Source organism: Bubalus bubalis, chromosome 16 (assembly GCF_019923935.1).
Source record: "Bubalus bubalis isolate 160015118507 breed Murrah chromosome 16, NDDB_SH_1, whole genome shotgun sequence".
Taxonomy (NCBI): Eukaryota; Metazoa; Chordata; class Mammalia; order Artiodactyla; family Bovidae; genus Bubalus; species Bubalus bubalis.
The window spans coordinates 31,397,006-31,418,602 of record NC_059172.1 but is presented as its reverse complement, the minus strand read 5'-3'; the positions used below and the strand labels follow the sequence as shown (position 1 = coordinate 31,418,602).

At 53.4% G+C, this 21,597-nt stretch overlaps 2 protein-coding genes across 4 annotated transcripts in view; both read right to left on the bottom strand.

Annotated features, from left to right (window-relative positions):
• Positions 1 to 341: 341 nt before the first annotated feature.
• On the bottom strand, positions 342 to 11,775 carry UCP3 (uncoupling protein 3). The gene is made up of 7 exons (XM_006073312.4): positions 11,619 to 11,775; positions 7,358 to 7,577; positions 6,681 to 6,891; positions 6,220 to 6,420; positions 5,009 to 5,110; positions 4,134 to 4,314; positions 342 to 1,570 (listed from the first exon to the last, which is right to left on the bottom strand). The coding sequence occupies exons 2-7, from the start codon at positions 7,481 to 7,483 to the stop codon at positions 1,456 to 1,458; spliced, it is 936 nt and encodes a 311-aa protein (XP_006073374.3). The 5' UTR covers positions 7,484 to 7,577; positions 11,619 to 11,775; the 3' UTR covers positions 342 to 1,455.
• Positions 11,776 to 14,987: 3,212 nt separating this feature from the next.
• The window catches only part of C2CD3 (C2 domain containing 3 centriole elongation regulator), a 127,413-nt gene continuing 120,803 nt past the window's right edge, over positions 14,988 to 21,597 (bottom strand). For all 3 annotated transcript variants that reach the window (XM_044929377.2, XM_006073314.4, XM_044929378.2), the window contains exon 33: positions 14,988 to 15,769. In XM_044929377.2, coding sequence (XP_044785312.2) covers positions 15,629 to 15,769 — 141 coding nt within the window. In that variant the 3' untranslated portion in view covers positions 14,988 to 15,628. The remainder of the gene's footprint in view (positions 15,770 to 21,597) is intronic.

The window sequence follows — 21,597 nt, the reverse complement described above, 5'->3', positions numbered from 1 at the left end:
CCCCATGGTTAGGTGGCCAGTAACTGTGTGTGTGGGTGAGTGAGGTTGGAACCCAGTTCTGTCATCAGAGCCGCATAAGCTGCTAAGAACCAGAAAAAGACTCATCTTCTGGATCCCACTTATCAACATGAAATATGTCAAGTTTAGGAGAAGGTCATCTGGTTCAAGCCTGCCTTTTATAGATGGAGGAGTCAAACCCTTAAAATGCTGAGCAGCCGGGCTGCAGAAGCACAGAAGGCAGTGTATGTATGAGGGGCCAGGCATGGCCCTGCGCTGATGAACAGGATGCCCGAAGTGAGAAAGGGAAATTCCGTCTAAGAAAGAGAAGGTGGAAAAGTGGCTCTTTTCATTCCCACACTCAAGGTGTGAATTCCTTTATTGAGTCATGATAATTTTCAAAAATTCTGAGTCCTGATACTTTAGACTCTCAGCCCAGCTTTTACCTCTTTGTCCCCAGACTCCACACCCTTCAAGTGCCTCACAGTCCAGTGGGGGAGTGGGGGCTGCCTGGAAGTGGGGCTCCGGCAGCTGTACACCATTCTCCGTCACCCCTGGCCCCCGAGTCCCCGGTTCCTTTGGTCTCACCTCTAGGCAACTGTGTCTTTCAAAAACTTCTTCCCTGGCACTTCCTCACTAATTGACAAAATCTTTTCCGAGGCATTGTCCTTTAATACACACTTGTCCAGAGCTTTTGCTTTTATAATGTGTTTTTCTGCCCAGCTTCTCACTTGATCCTCATAAACACCCCAAGTGAGGGAGGGGGGATTATTACTCCCATTTTACAGAAAAGGAGACTGAGGCTGCCCTCTTGGTTCTCCAGTGTTGTCAGCGAACATTTATGGGTCTCAGCCTCACACTGGCCCAGCCATGCTCCTTTGGCACAGTTTCTAGGTTTTCTCTTTTTTTTCCTCTCTCACATTTCCCACAATCCCAGTGGATTCTACATGCAGACACATAACAAATACAGCTGATGATCCGTGGCTAACCGAAGGCTGCAGTCAAAAGTCCTTGTGTTGCTTTGGTGGTGTCTCACTACACTCCTCAGCTGATTTCCAAGGGAAATGCGGGACACTCTTGTTCCATGCTTGCAGTCTTTCCTGTTTATAATTCATCATCTAATCAGATCTTCCAGGGGATATAAGTATGCAAACTTCCATTTTACCCAAATAGATCTGTTTTGGTTTACTTTTCCTTGCCTAAATGTTAGGCATCCAACCTGATGGATTTCACAAATTAATATAATTTATTCTCCACCTTGTCAGTGCAAAACAAAGGTGTTCTTAAGACAAAGCACTGAAGACCACAATCCTTCCTATTCTTCTGTCTCTTGAGTCAGCATCAAGTAAACAGTTCTGTAAACAAACATGTATGGGTCTGTGTCCCTGTGGCATGGACCCACTGCTTTATTCCAACCTTAACTGGTTTTGTCCTAAATACTAAGTAGCCTTGTCTTAGTCAAAATGGAGAGTCTCGTAGCATCTGGACTTTCATCAAGGCCCGTTTCATCTGCTCGTAGGTGACGAACATCGCCACATTCCAGGATCCCAAACGCAAAAAGGAGGGTGTAAATCTGATGAGAGAGACAACCATTGGTCAGGTGGGTGGACTGGAGTCTCTCATAGATCTGTGTGCCCTCCCCACTCGGTGCCAGTACTGAACTTCCGTTAGTCACGGGCACTTCTGAGGTTGTTCTGTCATTTCCTTCTCTACTGAAGGAATTTAGGCGGAAGTTGGAGTCAGGCAAGGAAAGAAAACTAGCACTCTGAGCCGGGTTACCGTTAGGCAATTAATTCTCACAGTTTTATAGGCTTCCCTGGTGGCTCAGAGGTTAAAGCGTCTGCCTGCAATGCAGGAGACCTAGGTTCAATCCCTGGATTGGGAAGATCCCCTGGAGAAGGAAATGGCAACCCACTCCAGTATTCTTGCCTGGAGAATCCCATGGACAGAGGAGCCTGGTGGGCTATAGTCCATGGGGTCGCAAAGAGTCGGACACGACTGAGCGACTTCAGTTCACTTTATGATTGCTGCCAGTTTCTCTTCAGAGACCAGGGTGAGATAGCTCAGTTGAAACCACCTGACTCCACTCCGCCACTGAGTGTTTCTGGGCTCGTTTACAACCTGAGCAGCCACCCCTGAGGAGGCCTCTGCCTCCAGCTGGAGGCATTGCAAGGTGAAAACAACTTGATGCCAAATTTAGCTAATCTCCCAAGAGCCTGCCTGTCCTGTGACCACCTCACCTCAGCTATGGTTCACCGACTCCGGGAGGAGCCTGGCTTCTGCTCCCCTCTTCAGCCTGTCTCTCCGCTAATCCCCTCCTGGTTCTCTCAGCTCCTGTCAGACCCTTCCTCCCACACCCTTGCCCCCGTTGCTCCTTCTGCTTGCTTCTCTCCTTGCCGGGCTGGTTGTTCTGGGCTCTGTGGGACTTGGCTTGGGCACCAGAATCTCACACCAGGGCCTCTCCTGAACCCTCAGCCTGGGCCCCTCACAGGGAAGATGGCACGGGGGCAACAAATGTGAACTCTGGGGATAGTCCTGAGTTCAAATACCAGCTTGACCAGCTTCTTAATCTTTCTCAGCCTCAGTTTACTTACCTGTAACTGGAGGACATTGTCGAGAGGATTCAATGATAATGGACAGGGTTCAGTATTAGTAAATCCTCAATAAATGTCCCCTGCTTGTTAGCTGCTCTTCAAAAGAAGCACAGCACGGGGCCCAGCACCCACGAAGTGCTCAGTGAATGTTTGCCAAGTGAAAGTACAAACCGAGACAAGCGGGACGAAGAGCCTTCTGATGGCGGCACTTATGGGAAAGGAGCTGTCAGCTGAAACTCAGGTTTTGCGACATCATCCCGGGGTCGAGGCCATGTGTGCTTGTTGGGCCTAATCCAACGCTGGGTGCCAGAAAACCATCCTCGGTGGTGGAGGTACGAGGGCCAAGCAAAGAGCTCAGTGTGGGATGGAGTGGGTGGTGTCTAAAGGTCAGGGTTTGAGCCGTGGCTCTGCCGTTTAAGCTTTGTGAGCTGGGACAAGTTCCGTGACCTTTCTGAGTCTCATTCTCCTCCTCAGTAAATGTGGAGAAATGGCCCAGTTCAGGGGGAGTGTGGAGATAATATATGTGAAGCGTTAACCCAAGTCCACATGCGTAGTGACTTGGTGGTCATGGTGATTGTTCATAACTTTATTATAGAGAGCTGATTTTGTGCTGGGGACTCTGGGAAGTGGAAGATGTATACAGTTGACCCTTGAACAACCCTTTGAACTGTGTGGGCCCACTTATACAGTTTTTTTTAATATTAAATACTAATGATCTGAGACTAGTTGAATCTGTGGGTGTGGAACGAGGGATTTGCAGAAACCATGGCAACAGAGGAACTGCATGTATGGAGGGCCGACTATAAGTTGTACATGTATTAGATATTTTCAACTGCATGGGGTCCGTGTCTGTAACCCTGGCATTTGTTCAAGGGTCAGCTGTATAAGCCACAGTCCTTAGCTGCAAGGAGCTTGCACTCTAGCATGGGGGATCATTTAAACTTACAAATACTATCCTACAAAGTAGGAAGTGGTGGGTATTGTAAAAATGGTATCAGGGAAGTATTGCTGAAGTTCACAGAGGGGGAAAATTTGTATCTGCGAGTGTTAGGGAGAAGGTGGTATTTGAACTAGTCTTGAAGGACAGTAAGCTGTAGAGCATGTGGATGACGCAGGAATGGCTTCCATGCAGAGGGAATAGTAAACGCCAGGAACATGTGAAGCATATGGGCTGTCAGCAGTGGTGACCCGCAGTGATGTCGGTGGGTCAGGGAAAAACCTCAGGATCACCAAGCACCTTTCCCTCCTCCTCCTCTTCCTGTGTGTTTGGGGATGCACTTGGATCTATGCATAGACTCCTTTTTTTTTCTCAGATAGGCCTCCCTGATCTTCAATTCAGATATGGTCCCCTCTTTTCAAAAAAACATTTCCTTAGGTCTTTATATTGTAATTTTCCTTTGTGGCATTTACATCTGTGCTGTTCAACACTGCGTTTCTAGGTGATCCCATGGCAGACACACTCTACATGGAGGGGAGGAAGGGAGACGGGGAGGGGGGCCTGGTTCTCTAGGAGGGGGTGCTGGTGGCAGGAGGGGAGCTCACCCCTTGTAGAAGGCTGTGGGGCCCTCCTGGGTCACCATCTTCAGCATACAGTCGAAGGGGCTGTGGTACTGGCCTGGGGGCGAGTTCATATACCGCGTCTTCACCACGTCCACCGGGGAGGCCACCAGGGTGGCACAGAAGCCAGCTCCAAAGGCAGAGACAAAGTGGCAGGGGAAGTTGTCTGTCGCAGGGTAGGGAAGAGCAGATATTGGGCTGTGAGATGAAGAGGACCCTTGTTTTCTGTTTCACATGTGTTCATTGTTTGTCCCTAATGAAACTGAACCCCCTGGGCATGAGGTTAGTATAGTCTAGTGCTTGTGCTCCGTCAAATCTGACTCTTTGCGAGTCCCTGGACAGTAGCCCACCAGGTCCCTCTGCCCATGGGATTTCCCTAGGCAAGAATACTGGAGTGGGTTCCATTTCCTCTTCCAGGGGATCTTCCTGACCCAGGGATGGAACCCGTATCTCCTGCATTGCCCACGGATTCTTTACCGTCTGAGTTACCAGGGAAGCCCAAGTATGAGGATAGTGTTTTCCAAATCTCTTGCAGTGCCAAGGTGGAGCTCTTGATAAGGACTCACAAAACTGGGCTGTCCCAGAGTTGGAAGCTGATCCGGCCCAACCACCTCATTAGAGGAAACTGGTCAGAGAAGGCGACCCTTGCTTGAAGGTGCACAGGGAGAAATGGTGCTGGGCTGGAGCCCAGGTCTTTGGCCTCCCATCTAGGGTTCCTCCTTACTCACCCTAATGATGCTGGGCACCCTGCCTCCCTCCACTCCTTTTAAAGCCTGGTTGCCTGGGGGTGGCAACCACTCTGTGGAGCCCCAGTCCCCTCCAGACTGGGAGGGCTATCTGCCTGGAGCCCAGGGCCTCACCGGTGAGCAGGTGGTAGTCTAGCAGCTTTTCCTTGATTATGTCATAGGTCACCATCTCACCACAGTTGACAATGGCATTCCTCGTGATGTTGGGCAGAATTCCTGTCAGGAAGCGGGTGGGGCTGATGAGTGGGAAATAGAAGAAGCGGACCCCCTGGCTGCAAGGCCACAGGCCCAGGTGTGGGATATGGTGCCTCATTCCAGTGGTCTAGAAGAGTCCACCCTGGATGGGCAGATTCCACACTTTCCTTTCCGATGTTAAAAGCTCTCAGATTATCCATGTCCATTTTAGAGACAAAAAGCAGAGAGACCCTCTTGTGTGTGTTTGGGCCACATTTCAGAGGATAAACTGCAATACCCATCAAAATTAAAATATGCCTCCCTGAGACCTGGCTAGAGCCAGAAAAGGAAGCCTTTCCTGGGAGAGGAATGGTAGGCTTTTGAAACAGTGGCAGGTTGCAGCCATGCGACCTGCGAGACTACCCGCTGGTTTCACAGATGAGGGCTGGGCTCCAGGAAGGCACACAGCAAGCAAGGCTGTGACTCAGGTGTCCTGCCTTTAACCATCACTGGGTCATTGTTTTCTTCTGCAAGATTCATGTGAGCCCTGGCCACATGTGGTAGAGACAACATTATTTGTCAAGGTCATCACCACTTAAACACATAGGAAACCTTAAAGTTTTGTTCCCAAGGAAGCCCCCTCCTCATGACTGCTCCCCACAGGGGCCTCTGTTTCTTCTCCATGCACAGCAGTCACCCCTCATAGGCCATTGCTGGGGGAAGGGGGGCCCTTCCTTCCCTCTCCACACACCAGGAGTTCACTGGAACTTTGAGGCCCAACTTTCACATCACCTCTGCCCCTGAACGCCCTAAGCCCTCATGGCCTGCACCTCTGTGTGAACCCAGCACATCCTGCCCTGTGGAAATGGCTGCTCCTTGACATGCCTCTCTCCTCTGTGACTGTGAGCCGTGAGGGTATCCTCTGTTTATTTCTGTCTCCCTCAGAGCCCTGCATGTGGTGAAGGGTTGGTAAACTGAACTGAATTTGGGGCAGTATGGCCAGTCAGCTGGCCCATTGGGATATGTTAGGATGTTCCTTTAGAACTGCTGGAATACTTGTGATGGGAGCTCCCTGCTTGCTCAGTTCCCTGTCCCAGCCCTAGGGTGGAGAAGACGCTGCCAAGACCCCCAAGCCTGGAGTCCAGACCTACCTTTCCACAGGCCCTGAACCCCTTCCTCTCTGGCGATGGTCCTGTAGGCATCCATTGTCCCACTGTACTTCCTGTTGCCTCCCGGCCCAGTGTGCATGCTGGCCTGAAAGCGGATCTTCACCACGTCTATGGGCTGGGCACAGGTCACTGCCATGGCCCCCGTGGTGCAGCCCGCCAAAATCCGGGTAATGATGCTGGAGTCTGGAGAGGAGGAGAGCAAGCAGGCCAGAGTTGTACTAACCCGCACCTCTGCGGGCCTGATGCCGGTCTCTGGGGGCTGCCCCTGCCCCATGCCCACCTCTCCCAGGCCAGGGTTCCAGATCCTCCTCGACAGAGGCTCAGTCTCCTCATGAGCCTCTGTTACCAGCTTCCCATGCCTCAGCTCTGCCTCTGAGTCTGCACCACCCTGATCTCCTGACCCACAGCCTAGATCCTGCCTTGACCCACCCCTCAGCACTCACGGTCGGATCCCTTGGGGGTGTAGAACTGCTTGACGGAGTCGTAGAGGCCGATGCGGATGGAGGCGAAGCTCATCTGGCGCTGCAGGCCGGCGACCAGCCCGCTGTAGAGGCTGCGGGGGCCCTCGGTGCGCACCATGGTCAGGATGGTGCCCAGCACCCCGCGGTACTGGGCACTCTGGGCCGCCAGGGCCGCCTGGTTCTCCCCCTGGATCTGAGGGACACCCCGCAGAGTATGAGGACTTGGGTGGGGGGTGGGCGGGGCCGTGTGCAGGGGTCCCTGCCTGGGGCTGGACCTCGGAACATGCATGGTCACAGTGTCACGTCTCAGTAAAAATGACAGTTCTGTGTAGCAGTTGCCAGCTCACAAACTTGTACACAGTGTGGTAAAACGGAGGGTGATGGTTTTTCTCATTACAAGTTGTCTGTGACTTGCCCAAGCTCACACGGTAACTCCTTACTTCTTACTTTATGGCTTACAAAGTAGGGCAAGGCCATATAAGGACTCTGGCACATCTTGCCAAGGAATTAAGATCTTGGGTGGTGAGGGGATGGTGAGGTAGGGTCGTGGATAGTGAGTGACCTGCTCAGGGTTCTCTGTGAGGAAGGGCAGGTGCCCTGGTGGAGAACTCAGCCCCTCCATTGTTGGGAACAATGACCCTTAGCCAAAGGGCACCTACCTGCAGGCGGACCTTGGCTGTGTCCAGTGGAAAGGTGAGGAGGTCAGCAAAGCAGGCTGCTGTGCCCGCCCCCAGGAACTTCACAGCCGTTGTGGGGGGCCTCTCTGAAGGTTGCAGTCCAACCATGGTCCCAAAGGCTCTGCCTGGTCCCTCCAGGGCCCAGTGGAGGTCCAAGGAGAGAGGCTGCTGACCAGCCTTGGGCTTCAGTACATGGAGGAGGCTGCAGGGGACAGGCCAGGGGAGGGGATGGGACGCGTGCCCTCTAGGCCCATTCCCAGGTTCCCATCAGCACCAGGAGAAGGTTTGTAAGTGAAAAGCCTGAGCAGGGCTGTCTTAGCTGTGTGGATTTGACTTATAAGAACAGGTCGCTTTCCTCCCTAATCTCTTGCCATCCTCACCCTGCCCTTTCCCTTCCCCGCTGAAAGTGGTCTTCACTGTATAAAGGCTCAGGCAGAGACAGACCTGGTTCTGACTCCATACCACAACCCTCTTCTCCTTCCCCAGCCTCAAGCTGCTTCCTGGGGAAGGCCTGCTCCCTGGTGTATGGTTGTTGTTGTTTGGTTGCTCAGTCGTGTCCGACTCTTCGTGACCCCATGGACTGCAGCATGCCAGGCTTCTCTGTCCTTCACTATCTCCCAGAATTTGTTCAAACTCATGTCCGTCGAGTCGGTGATGCCATCCAACCATCTCATCCTCTGTCGTCCCCTTCTCTTCCTGCCTTCAATCTTTCCCAGCATCAGGGTCTTTTCCAATGAGTCGGCTCTTCACATCAGGTGGCCAAAGTATTGGAGTTTCAGCTTCAGCATCAGTCCTTCCAAAGAATATTCAGGGTTGATTTCCTTTAGGATTGACTGGTTTGATCTTGCTGTCCAAGGGACTCTCAAGAGTCGTCTCCAGCACCACAGTTCAAAAGCATCAATTCTTCGGAGCTCAGCCTTCTTTATAGTCCAACTCACACATCTGTACATGGCTACTCGAACAACTATATCTTTGACTCTATGGACCTTTGTAAGCAAAGTGATGTCTCTATTTTTTTAATATGCTGGTGTATGGAGAGCTCACCCAGCCTTATCACTTTAGGTCTTGCCATCCCAAATCAACATGGTAGGGGTGGGAGGAGAGCCTGGGAAGGTGGGCAAGACTGCAGCAGCTGGAGAAGTGGGAGGGGGCTCCAGGCGCAGGGAAGGGCATGCTCTGTGAGACAGTCCAGGGCAGGTTTAGAGGAGGAGGAGGGAATGGCTACGGGGCATGAGGCTCTGGGGGCGGAGCTCTACACACCATCTCACTGAATTCTCACAGCCTGGCTGCAGGGTAGCTTCTCTCCTCTCCCCGCTTTGGGCTGATCCAGTGGGGCTCGGAGATGTTGGCCCGCTCAGAGTCACCAGTGTCAGAGCGTGGGTTGCTCTGCTCTGCTAGGCTTGAAACAGTGCTGGAAAGAGGGCAGGATGACATTTAAATCTATTTTACAGGTGGGAAAAGAGAGGCTTAAGATGGAGAGAGACTTCTTCAAATTCACAGAACTGCAGCCAGGGTCTTGTGGTAGCAATAAGACCCCCTTCACTGTTCATTCCACTCAGCAGCCCAATGGATGTGGTAGAATGGATGTCCACCATCTTGCCTTTTTGTTGTGGATATTCAAAGCCCTTTGAATTATATGCAACCCCCCTCTCTGGGGACTTAAGTGCTAAGCACGTGCAACGACAGCTTGGTGAGGAGGTCTGGTGGGCACTGCTATCCAGGCTGGCAGAGGAAGACAATGCTCCCGGGGAGGCCGAGACCGGCGCCTGTCACAGTCAGGGCTTGGGCTGCCCCCATGGTGCTCGTCCCACAGCCTATCTGCCTGCCTTTCTGCGTTGCTCCCTGAGGGCTGATGTGGAGCTGAGCCTGGTTGAGGGGACAGCATGGCAGGCTGGCTGAGGGAACACCATCCTCTTTCCCATTCGCCCGACAGAAGTCCAGCAACTGCCAGGAGGCTTGGTTCCTGGCGGGGAGGCTGTGGCTCCTCTTTTGGGGTTGGAATGCATGTGTCCGAGGCAGTGCAGGAGCAGCTCCCGGTGCCCACATCCCGTCAGCCTCTCTTCCCTCGGGCCCTGGCCTTTCCGCTGCCCAGCTCCTCCTCTGACATCAGGAGCAGGGCTGCCGAGATCCTCAGCTTCAGGAATCTGAGGGCCTGGCTCCCAGGGCAGGAGAGGCCCTTGGGTGGTATGTTCTCTAGTGTCTCTTATTGGTTGTATGAGTGTCCCTTTTCCAAAATGTTTGGTGGCCGCCCAGGCTCTAACAGAAGAACCCTGCCAAGTTAGGTATTTTCACTCCGCTCTCAAGAGTTAGGAACTGAGGCGCAGAGGTGGGGCCCCTAGAGCCGCGTGACTGCACGTTCCTTGCCCTTGGCCCCGGGTGTGGAGTGTTTGTGATGGGCCAGGCCCCACTGGGTGGCTTTGAGCACTTCTGGGCTGGGTCTGTCTCCCTGGGGAGGCTATGTCTCCAGCCAGGGGGCTGAACCATCAGATATGGCTTCCCTTCTGAACCTCCTTTGTCCTTGGCTGCCTCTGTCCCAGACCTTCTTTAGAATTGACTCATTTCTTTCTTTTTTTTTGTTTTGTTTTGTCCCCCTTGGCTGCATGGCATGTGGGATCTTAGTTCCCTGACCAGGGATCGAACCTGTGGCCCCTGCAGTGGAAGCATGGAATCTTAACCACCGGACAGTCAGGGAAGTCCCTAGAATTGGTTCATTAACTGCTGTGATTTCTCCCCAGATGGGGGCCCCAAATCAAGGACAGGAGCTACTTATCCCACTTCTCTGTGCAGCCTGGTACCCAGATGGCCCAGGGCCAGAGGGCCCCAGGGAGGACCAGTTGACCAAGGGACCCCATGGGCCGAGGTGGGGAAATGGGGAAGAAGCTGATATGCCCACAGTGTTCTTTGATGGAGGGCCTCAAATCCCCTAGCTGTACTTAATCTAGCGAAAATGGGGACTGGCTGGTGTTTTCAAGTTGAGGGATGACACCATCAGACCTGTGTTCAGGTCAGGCTGGTGTAGGCGTCGGGGCTGGACAGGGAGGGAGCCAGTGGAGGCTCTGAGACCAGTGAGGTTGCAGGGATGGTGCGCTGGAGGTGTTGGAGCCTGGCCTTGGTCAGGAGCAGCGGCCAGGAGGCAAGCCAGAACCTGTTCCAGAGGCTGTCTTGAGCCCCCCTTGGGGCGGAGTGGATGGGCGTGGACTCAGGCAGGTGGGCTCTAGACTTTCACTGATCACGTGGGGGCGGGACAGGGGGAGGCCACCAGGGTGGGTAGAGGTAGAGGTTCTGTGGCTGGTGCTCCCCAACCTCTTCCTTTATTCCAGCCTCCTGAAATGGTACTTGGGAAGCCCTAGCGGCCAGCAGACCTATCCCACTGACATAAGTGAAGGGTAGAGCGGAAGTTCCTCCCTGCGCTCTGCTGGGGCATGAGGAACCGGGCATTCCAGCTTTGCACACCCAGAGTAGCGGTGCCCCATTAACATCTGCTGAGGATTTCCTGCACCAGACACTGCGCTGAGGGCTTTAGAGGCAGTGACTAATTCAACCCCTTTATAAGGCTACGAGATAGTTGCTGTCGTCTGGGTCCAAGGGCCCCGAAGCTTTGAGGGCTTCAGCTAGTTACAAGGCTAGAGGGATGGAGAGGGATTAGAGCCCAGTCTGTCTGGCACCTGCTCCAGGCCCACCTCCCAGAGTCTAAGACTTCAGAGCGAGCTCAGGGTACCTGGAGCCACTTGTTTACAGACTGGATTCTTGGCCCTCAGCCTGAGATTCAGGTCTGAGCTGGGGTCCTGGGAATCTGCATTAGAAAACAAGTTCTCCGTGGTGGCTCTGGAGCAGGGATCAGAGTCCCTGTTCTGAGATGCCCTCGACCCCACCTTCCCGGCAAAGTCTCTCCTGCATGCCTGAGTCGGGGAGCGCCCCCTCCTGAATAGGGGGGGGGCCTCCTGGGGAAAGGGCCTTATACTCTGGAGGAATTGTGGAGACTCTGGGCCAGACTAAGGAGAAAACCACATCTTATCTCTGGGGATTTGCAAAGTCACAGCAGAGGCCGCTGGCAGAGCAAAAGGGAAGCGAGTCCCTGGTGAGTGACAGGAGTTGGGGGTGGAGCCCCAGCCCCAACAGGGCCTTTCCCTTATCTTGACTCAGTCTCTACCTGCTGTGTTAGGCTACTAGCTCTGGCTGCCAGCTGCCAGCTGCCTTTGGGAGAACATGGAGGAGGAAGATGGGGTGGAGGGTGGGGTCTTACCTGTAGGGGCAGCCAGGGTGGCGGAAGCATGGGGCCTCTTTAAGGCTCCTCAGGGCTCCATCCCAGGAGGCGGCAGCAGGGATCTGATTGCCCCTTTGCCATTTGCTGGTGTCTCTGCAGCCTCTGGCTTGGCACCTGTCTTTATACACTCTGGCTGACCTGAAACCTTACCCTGGAGTAGCTACTTGACAGCCTGGTCACTTGACCAGAGGCGGCTGGTGCAGGGTAGGGAGGCGAGGGGGGAGGTCAGAGTTCCAGACCTGCTTCAGTTCCCTTGACTTGGGCTTCTTTAAAACACCCCATTGCAGGTGATGAAAGAGCTCCTTTGGGTGATGAGGGTGTATATGGGGTGGTGGGGGTTGGACTTGTCACTTTTGAGAGTCCAAAGGCCAAGGCTGCCACGATGGTCTGGTCAGGGCTCCCCTGGGCCTCCTCTTAATAGTAACAGTGGTGATGCTAACTCATTTCTTGGTGCCTACTATGTGCTAGAAACTTCACGTACATTATTTCTTTCACAACTCTTACGAGGTAGGTACAATTAGGAGTCTTTTTTTCCAAAGCTTTATTGAGATATAATTCCCGTGCCATTTACCTATTTAACTGGTACAATTCAGTGGTTTTTAGTGTGTTCACAGTTATGCAGCCATCAGTCATCACAATTTTAGAACATTTTCATTACCTCCCTCCCCACACATCTCTGTACACATCCACAGTGTCACTTCTGTTTCCTCTTCCCTCCAATGCCACCCAGGCAATCATTAATCTACTTTGTCTCTATAGATTTGCTTATCCTGAACATTTCATACAAATGGAATCACACAATATGTGACCTTTTGTGACTGGCTTCTTTTACTTACCCAAGTGTTTTCCAAGTTCATCCTTGTTGGATCATGTGTCAGCACTTCATGCCTTTTTATGACTGAGGTTTCATGCATTTTAATGCTTAGTTTAGAGAGGAGAGAACTGATTGTTAGGGAGGGACAGGGACTTGCCCAGGTCGTACAGTTATGTGGCAGGGCCTGCCTGCCAGCCTGTAAATGATAATGTACTTTGGACCTATCTGCTATAAATACTACTCTCTATGACATGACACTTGGAGGCTTTAGCATGGACACCACTGGAGCTAAAGGGATCTGGGGAGGATGTGTGGGGAAAGGAGGGGAGGGTCCCTTGCAGCAGCCAGTGATAGGCACTGAGGGTAAGGGTTGGGCATGTCGGAACCTGGGAACCAGGTGACCAAGAGGGAGGGAAGGGGAAGGGGAGGACAGAGGGAGAGGTGGAGAGGGATGGGAGTTAATTTGGTGGGGCAGAGGCCACTTCTAGACTTGGGCGCAGAGCTGTGGCCCCAGTACAAGTGGTTATGGGTCCAGACACTCAAGTACCAAGGTCCTCCTCCTCGGGTCAGGCCCTGCTTTAATGTCAACAGAACAGGCAGCTGGGTTAGTCCTATAAGGGGAGCGGCTGCTTGGGTCGCTGAGGTGGGGAGGGCTCTGGAAGGAGGTTTTTGGCTCCACTTGAGAATGGCAGCCTGGAGGTGGTGGGGGAATTGCAGCCAGGAGGTGTAGGGGGGTAAACAGGGGCAGTGGGCCCTGGAGAAACCCAGAGTGTGGGCAGCTGAGCTCACATGGGCCTGGGTGCTCTCTGAGGGCAGGGCCAGCCGTCTGCTTTGGCTCCGTTTCCCCAGAATCCAGCCTGTGCTAGAAGTTCCAAAGTTGGCCGCTAAGGGTTGAAATCAACCAGCCTCTGTGAGATCAGCAGCACCCATTTTCAGGGCTCTGTGGTGGGGGGCGGGGCGGTGCTGAGAGGGCAGTGGGAGGACACCGGCTGGTTCTACTGGCTGTGGTGGGAACAAGCATGTTCCTTGTGCCCTCACCCTGTGCTCGGCAGGGTGCTTCTGAGCTGTTGTTGGGAAAGACAACCACCTTCTGGGGAGAAGATGCTGGTAAAGAGTATAAGAGTAGAGGGGGGTTCAGACCCTCAGGGTGCCTCTGTGTTACTGGAGGCTGCCCTCGGCCTGGGTGGGAGTCCTTATCCTAACGCGACCCCATGAGTTATTTACAGGAGTTGGAGCAGGATTTAGGAATATTCTTCACCTGAGGCTAAAGCCCTCAGGCCTGGACTTCCTGATGGTCCCTCTGTGGGTTCTCTGTGGCTTCAAGGCAGGTGGAGACCTGGGCCTTGAAATCTCCTGGCAGGCAGGCAGCTGGTGAGCTGAGAGGGAGACGCTGGGGAGGGGGTGAGCTGGCAGCCTGAAGGTTAGGGGCCCAGATGAACAGATGAAGGGGACACGCTGGTCTGAGGGCACTTGACCAATGGGGAAGGCAGCCTGTTTCCTCTGGGTCCCCTATGGGACCCGTCCTGCCTTCTCACAGTTAGTGGTGAACTCGCCTGTCTACTGACTTTCTCTGGTTCCTGGGGGAGGAGTGGGTGGGGCTGACATTTCCTGAGCTTCCACCAAGGGCCAAGTGCAGGCGAAGCACTTTCACAAATGTCATCATTTAAACTTCGCAGCAACCCACTGAAGCTGGGGCTGGTTATCTTGCTTTACAGATGAGGTGACCAAGGCTCAGACAGAGGCGTAGTCAGGCCTGAGGACCTATCAGGAAGCAGCAGAACCAGGCCGCTCTCTGCTCTCCCCTCTGCTGCATGTGGCCCCAAATGCCCTGCTGGCTTACCCCTAGACTTCAAGGAAGGCTTCTCTTGACTGTTCCAGTCCACATGCTTCCCTCCTGCAACTTCCCCAAACTCCCTGAATTCACAACACTTAACTGACCATACCCTGGGCACAGAAGCCTTCTGATGTGTCTAGAGGTGTCTCATGTGGTGACTTACTTCCTAGGTACATGAACAGAGGCAAGTCACGTAACTCTGTTGAGCTTCAGATTAATTTTAAGATGCGAATCACAGTATGTGGGTTGTAGAGTTGCTCTGAGGATTGAGATGACCTGTGCTTGGGGTGGAAAGTGGGGCCCTCCATGTTGTGCCCTCCTCTCCCCTCCCCTCTGCCCCCTTCTAATCCTCTCCACACAGGCCCTGTCTGTGGTAGCTGCTCAAATGTGTGGAGCCTGACAGTCTAAGCCAGAGCTATGTACTCATCCCAGAGAGACAGGGGATTCAAGCAGGCCTGTGGCATGTGACCCCTTTACTTGGCTGACAGACTTGAGGAACCAGCAGAGGAAATACTAGGTGTCACTCCAATCTGGACCAACCTAATCTTTGGGGGAGTCAGAAGTCTCATGGTGACCCTGGCTCCCTGGTTCCAGATGAGCTTCTCCAAGGGCCAGTATGATGTCAAGCTTTCTCTCTAGCTGTTAGAGCACAAATTCCTAACACTCCAGATGCCAACCCAGTAAACACTTGTGCACAGAATACAAATACCAGCATCACTTTATTCAAACACAGGCAGGAACAATGACTTCAGAGCTGGGTAAAAACAATAAGTTAAAAGCATGGTTAGAATTTCAGACAATCAGATAAAAAGTTCGACGGAGGTAATTTCCCCCTCCTTTCCTACTGATTAATTCAACACAGCATAAAAATAATTTTATCTATAAAATACCCTTATTCCTAAGCAAATAAACTGGAAGTGGTCTTAGGATTTCCCTGGCTATGCCCAATGCCCAAACTCTCCACCCACCTTCCCCAACCCTTAAGGCAAAAGGGCCCTCATATTCAGGCAGAGGGTAGGTTCGTGTCAGCAGCAGGCTCTGTTGAGGACACTGGAAGGAGTTTCCCAGCTGAAGGATGCCTGCTCGGGTCCCCTGGTCAACAGATAGTGCACCACTTGGGCATTGGAATCCACTGTGTCCCGCCTTTGCCTCACCATCGGAGGAAGCTGAAGTCCTGGCAGGTGGACACGGCCGCGGTTTGGGATGCTCCTCTAGTCTGGGGTGACTGGTGCCCAGGGACTAGGCTGGTGGTGGTCTTAGGGCTCTCACAGCCCTGAAGGAAGCCAGACAAGGCTGAGGGTGAGTGGGTGGGTCGTCCTTCCCTCAGTCTTTTGGGCTGTATTAGTCCTTCTGGGAGAATTGGGAAGAAAATATCCGTGCAATCCTGCGAGTTTCTTCCTCAGGCAGGGTGGGCGGCAGCGAGTTGGGTCTGGGGCGACAAGGCCTTTGGGACAGGGATCCTCTGGTGGCCTTGTTCTTGTCCTGGAGAGGAAGAGGTCAGTGAGGTTAGCACTGCGCACACGGCACAGCCTAGAGATGGCTTTGACTCCTCTCGTCTTTTGCTCCTTCGGCTAATACTGGCATACAGCTGACTGATTCACAAGGCACTTTACACACTGGCGTGTGTTTAATGCTCACCTCGACCCTGCAGGCTGGTATGTGGTTCATGGATGGACGAGGAAACGACAGTTCAGGTGAAATAAACTCAGGATATACACACCCTCACAGAGTAGCAGAGCTAAGATGTGAACCGCTGCTCAGACGGCTCCTGTGCCTCTGGAGGAGGGGTGGTCTCTCTCTTGCTGTGTTAGTCTAGACAAGTCATTCATCCTCTGAAATGTGGGTGTCCTGTGTGTGACCTACCAGGTAACATGAAGCACATACCCACGGCCCTGCTACCAAGCATTTCCCTGTCTCGGGCTGACAGCTATCACTAATCCCCTCACCTCTAATATTTATTTTTATTTATTTATTTGGCTATGCTGGGTGGGATCTTCAGTCTTCTTTGTTGCAGCATGCAGGATCTGCAGGATCTTTTTTTTTTTTTTTTTAGTTGCGGCATGTGGGGTCTAGTTCCCCGACCAGGGATTGAACCTGGGCCCCCTGCGCTGGAGCACAGTCTTAGCCGCTGGACTACCAGGGAAGTCCCATTAATTCCTCCTTTAAGGTGAGTGCTTTTGGGTTATGGCATCGTGGTCCTTTGGATTCTTTTATGCCTCATCCATTTGTTTAACCAATCCTTTGTTTATTTCTGTGTTGGGTTCCTGCCCTGAAGGAGCTTGAAGGATACAGGAAAGCTACCCCAGGCTGGTGGCGGAGGAGGTGGAGGCCTGGCAGAGGAAGAGGCAGGTGAACTTGGCTGACTTCACAACATGCAGTCTGTCCCGTGGATGGGTATCTCCTCCCTATCCCCACATGCTGGAAGCACACTGTACCACACCCTAGGCACCAAGAACCAGCTTGGTGGAGATCCTAGAGGTGGAGACTACTTCCCTGCTCCTTAGTAGCTCTGCTGATGGGAAGCTGAGGCCCAGCTCCAGCTGCTTCTGGCATCAGTGATACTGAGTGGCCCTTCTTTCCTTCATTTCCCCACCTTGTTGTCTACTGTGAGAGGGAGAGAGACCAACCGTTCCTGACCTCCACAGCTCAGAGTTGAGTTGGGAAGACAGAGAACTATTCCAAGAATTAAAACAGCAGCCTGGATATGATAGGGGGAATAGCAGTCAGGCAACCCTGAGGGTCTCTACCAATCTGGAATTCTAAATGCCAAGGGAGGGCATACACCCTGACAGGCTCTCAGCACCGAGAGGCCACAGGTAGATTCTCTGCTGGAGAACTGAGAGCAGAACAGAGCATGTGGCTGGGCATGCTCAGCAGAGGTGAGAGCGTACTGCTCCCAGTCTCCCAGACAGGCCAAGACTAAAAGGGGAAAAAGGAAACCCACCCTGTGCTGGTGGTACCTGCACCCCCTAATGCCTCAGGCCGGGGAGACCAGCCACCCAGCCACTGCCGAGGCCCTCTCCCTCCAGACTGAGTGCTCCTGCAGGGCATGGCCGGGGTCTGATGCTGTGTCTCCCACTGGGACAGGCCTGAGATGGGAGCTTGAGAGGTTCCAGACCAGTGAATGGGTCAAGCCATGGTGACCAGAGACTTCAGTTAACTGGGGAGGAGACTGCCTCTTGCAGCAAATATCTCCTTCCTTCATTCATTCCAGAACCAGTGATGGCTCAAGCTGGAGGGGAGACAGATGCTGACATACCCCACAACCACAGAGATGAAGCTCAGAGCCTGGAGCACAGAAATTCATGACAGTGGGAAGGATGGGGCAGCTTCACACAGAGGTGGTAGCTGAGACACACAGGGTTTCAGCACAGCTGGGGTGGGGTGAGGTCATGCCACTGGAGGGAGCAGCGTGAGCAGGGCCTGTACCTGCTAGCTGGGCCCACATCTGTGAACCAGCCACAGGCAACCTCCCAGGACCCACACCCGGGCCCAGCAACCTGCAGGGGGCGGCGGGCTTATCTGCAAGGCCCAGACCCAGGGACGGACAGGACGGGGCTGGGCTCTGTGCCCTGGGCGGGGCAGAGCTATGGAAGGTCAGCAACATTTGGCTTATGTTGACCTCGAAAGGGTCTAAAATCGTCCTAACGGTAAAGTTTCCTTCTTCATCAGGGCTGCTACCCCAGGACATACAACGTTAGAGGGGCTGGGCAAGCTCCCAGGTTCTGAGCTTCATCTCTGTGGTTGTGTGGTACATCAGCAACTGTCTCCCCTCAAGCTTGAGCCATCACTGGTTCTGGAGTGAATGAAAAAATGAATGAGATATTTGCCGCAAGAGGCAGTATCCTCTCAAGATAATTGAAGCTGCCTAGAGTAGGACACCCCTAACTATTCCTCGCTGGAGCTCTGGGGGCACTGGGAAACTGTCACTATGGCTGTGCTTTGAGGAGTCTCAGCCTTCCTGGGGAGGCAGGAGGAGCCCACATGGAAGCAGGATCATCAGACTGAGGATGTCATATGGGGGGTGAAGTCCCCCCAAGGGTCCTTTCCAGAAGAGGGACTTAAAACAACATGAAGGTGGAATCTGAACAAAGCCTATGAGAAAAGATGTTCCAGGTGGAGACTCAACTTGAGCAAAGGTATGGAATGTCTTTGCTGGGAAAACAGTGGGGATGGGCCTGGCTGACTGCAGAAATGGCGAGCAGAAGACATGCCCAGAGAGAGGGGGCTACAGTTCCATATTCCTCTTGGACTTCCCAGTGATCTGTGTGTTAAGCCTAGCAGTACATCAGGGGTCTGACTGTCCCATCCAATCTATACAGGTCTGCCATTAACTTCTTCCACTTCCAAATATGGAGACCTGCTCTTTTCTGGGCACCTAGACACCCAGGTCATGAACATGGATAGGCCTTTCAGTCTGTTGTTTGAGACAGATGTCTCAAAGGAGTTTCAAAGGTAGAATTCCACTGGGAGAAAATAAAGCATCAGGGAACAAGTAAGGAACGTGGTGGCAGGAAAACATGGAGCCTCCTGGGGCTCCTCAAAGTGAGGAGCTGGGGTTCTCTGACCTTGGCCAGGGAGCTGGTTCTAGTCCTGGCTCTACCACTTCTTAGCCAAGTGGCTTTGGGCAAGTCACTTCTTCTCTGGGCCTTGGTTTCCTCATCTGAGAACAGATCAAGATGAACAGATAATACAAGAGGAGCTGCCCTGTACCCCAGGGACTTCTCTCGGTTCGTGGCTTCCTGTTTGGCCAACTCCCTGTGATGCAATGTCTTCTCAGAATGCTCTAGCCTTCTTCTTTGGTCTGAAATGTGATCTGATCGAAGCCCCTGGGTTTGGGTTCCCTCCATCCAGTCCCCAGATGGATGTCCCTAAATAGGCCACATGTTCCCTGGAGGGTGGTGGGTGCATGTGACCCCATTTACCCCTGCTTCAGGGTGTCCCTGGACCTTCTCAGAGGGGAGGTGGTGGGGTGGAGTGGAAGGAACACTGGGCTGCAGCCAGTTCAACTGCCTCACTTGCTTGAGGCCAAAACTCTCTCTCTCTGGGTCCTGGTACCTTCATTACCAAGTGGAGCTTGGTACCTTCATTACCAAGAGAATGCCCCTTCCTTGCCCCATGTCTATTGTGAAGCTGAAATACAATTCAGACATGACCAAGGCTCTGGGCCGATATGCCATCCTCTCAAGGGAAGGGCTAAGTGGCACCAGAGCGGAGAGCAGAACCAAGACCTGCTGCTCTCAGACTGCACTTAAGGCGCAGTGCGAGGGGGTGCGGCGCCTCCCAAGGCAAGCCCAGCACTGGCCACGCTCCCCTCCTACCGCCCCCCACCAGTGAGCTCCTGGGCCCGGCAACGGGGCTGAAGTTGCTCTTTACTCCAGAGCAGACCCCTTATATGACATAAACACTGACTCAGGAGCCAGAAGTGACTTTCCAAAGAGCTGAAAACTGAAAGTAAACAGTGCCCGGTTCTGGCTTGGATGGCGCTGCTGACTGAGTTGACTGAGGCTCAGCACCGCCGCCTGTTCACCTTTCACCCCCTCGGCTGGCTGCCTCCCTGGGGCAGCGCCCAGAGTCCCGTCTGAAGGCTGAGACTAGGACTTCCTTGTGCTGCAGGAAGTAGCAGACTCAGCAGCTGTAACTCGGAGCAGAGGGTAAGTGAGGACAAGATGCGCAGGCCGGGGGCCCAGCCCTGACAGGCAAGTCCTAAATCTGACCACCGAGCCTGGCTGCAGCATGGCAGGGCTCCATGCTCCAAGGGCCCCCTGTAATCCTGTTGTAGAGCTCTGGTCATGTGGCGCTCACCACCTTTCCTCACGCCCTGATGCCTCCCTCCCCTCCTCTAAGAGGGCTTCCCTGAAAACAGACCTATTCCACAGGCCCTGGGTTACCCCTCAGCCCAGGCCTCAGTCTCCTAATCTGCACAAGGAAGCTGGGCTAGATCAAGACGCCTCAGCCTTCTGAACCCATGCCCTGCCTGGGGAAAGGACTCAAAAGTCCTGGTTCCTGGGCAGGAAAAGGTAAAGTGACACTCCGGGAAGACTCTGGCCGCAGAGCTGCTCAGGCAACTCCAGCTGAGCACCTGTCTGCAGCCCTGCAGGCCCTCTCCCTCTCGGTGCCTGCTGACTCGGGCCAGGGCGGCCACCAGCCAACTTTGGCTGTGTCCCCTGACTTCTGTACACCCTTGGCCAGAGAGCTCTTCTCCTCCCTAAAGCTTTGTGTGGCCCTAATCAGAAATGCTTTGACCTTTGGGTCTCCTCCTGGGGCTCTGCAGAGGGCTAGGGACTCTGAAAGAGGGAGGCAATGGGTCAGGCTTCTTGCCCCAAGAGGGGCAGGTCAGCCAGGAAGTTCCCTTGGACTCCAACCATCCGGTCTGGTGATCTTGTGGTAGGCTGGGTTCCTCCAGCAAGACAGTGTTTCTCTTAAATGGCTCTGGGCTGGGGAAGGGAAACCAAGGGACAGGAAAATTATTTGAGCTCCTGGGAGAAAAGAAGCTACCTCAGGACTCAGATAAAGGCACTGAAGCACAGAAGTTAGGTAACTTGTGCTGGGTGACACAGCTAGAAAGTGGCAAAGCTGAGTTCTGAACTTAGGCTGTCTTATTTGGAGGCCATGCACTTAACCGCTATACAAGACTGTGTGGGAGTCTTTGAGGGAGGCACAGCTACAAACTAGGTCCGTACTGCCTCCCCAGACTGTGTGGCACCTCAGAAGGCCAGCAGCAGAGCCAGGACGAGAGCAGGTTCGCTCTCAGCTTCCCCACTGGCCCGGAGCACCTCGATCCCTGTGATGTCTGAAACCTCTGGGTGGGAGGGGGCTGGGCAACTGAAGGCTTTCAAGGGGACACTTACGCCTGGCCTTGTCTTCCGCCTCCTACAGGACCCCTCATGATGGCTCTGTCAGCCTTTCCCTGTACTCATTCTCTTTGTTTTGTTCAGTACTAATATAGGCTAAATGGCATTTGACAAAGTTAGTTGAGTAGTTTGGTAGCCAGGGCCTCTCAAGGAACTGTGCCCTCCCTGAAGACATGGTCTATGGCACCAGGTCCAGCATTTCTACATCAGACAAACGAACTTGATGGAGTTGGTGGAACTTAACATACAGCGGATGATCCAGGCAGGAGGAAAAGGGGACAACAGAGGATGAGATGGCTGGATAGCATCACTGATTCGATGGACGTGAGACTGAGTGCACTCCGGGAGTTGGTGATGGACAGGGAGGCTTAGCGTGCTGCAATTTATGGGGTTGCAAAGAGTCGGACACGACTGAATGACTGAACTGCTGCTGCTGCTGCTGCTAAGTCGCTTCAG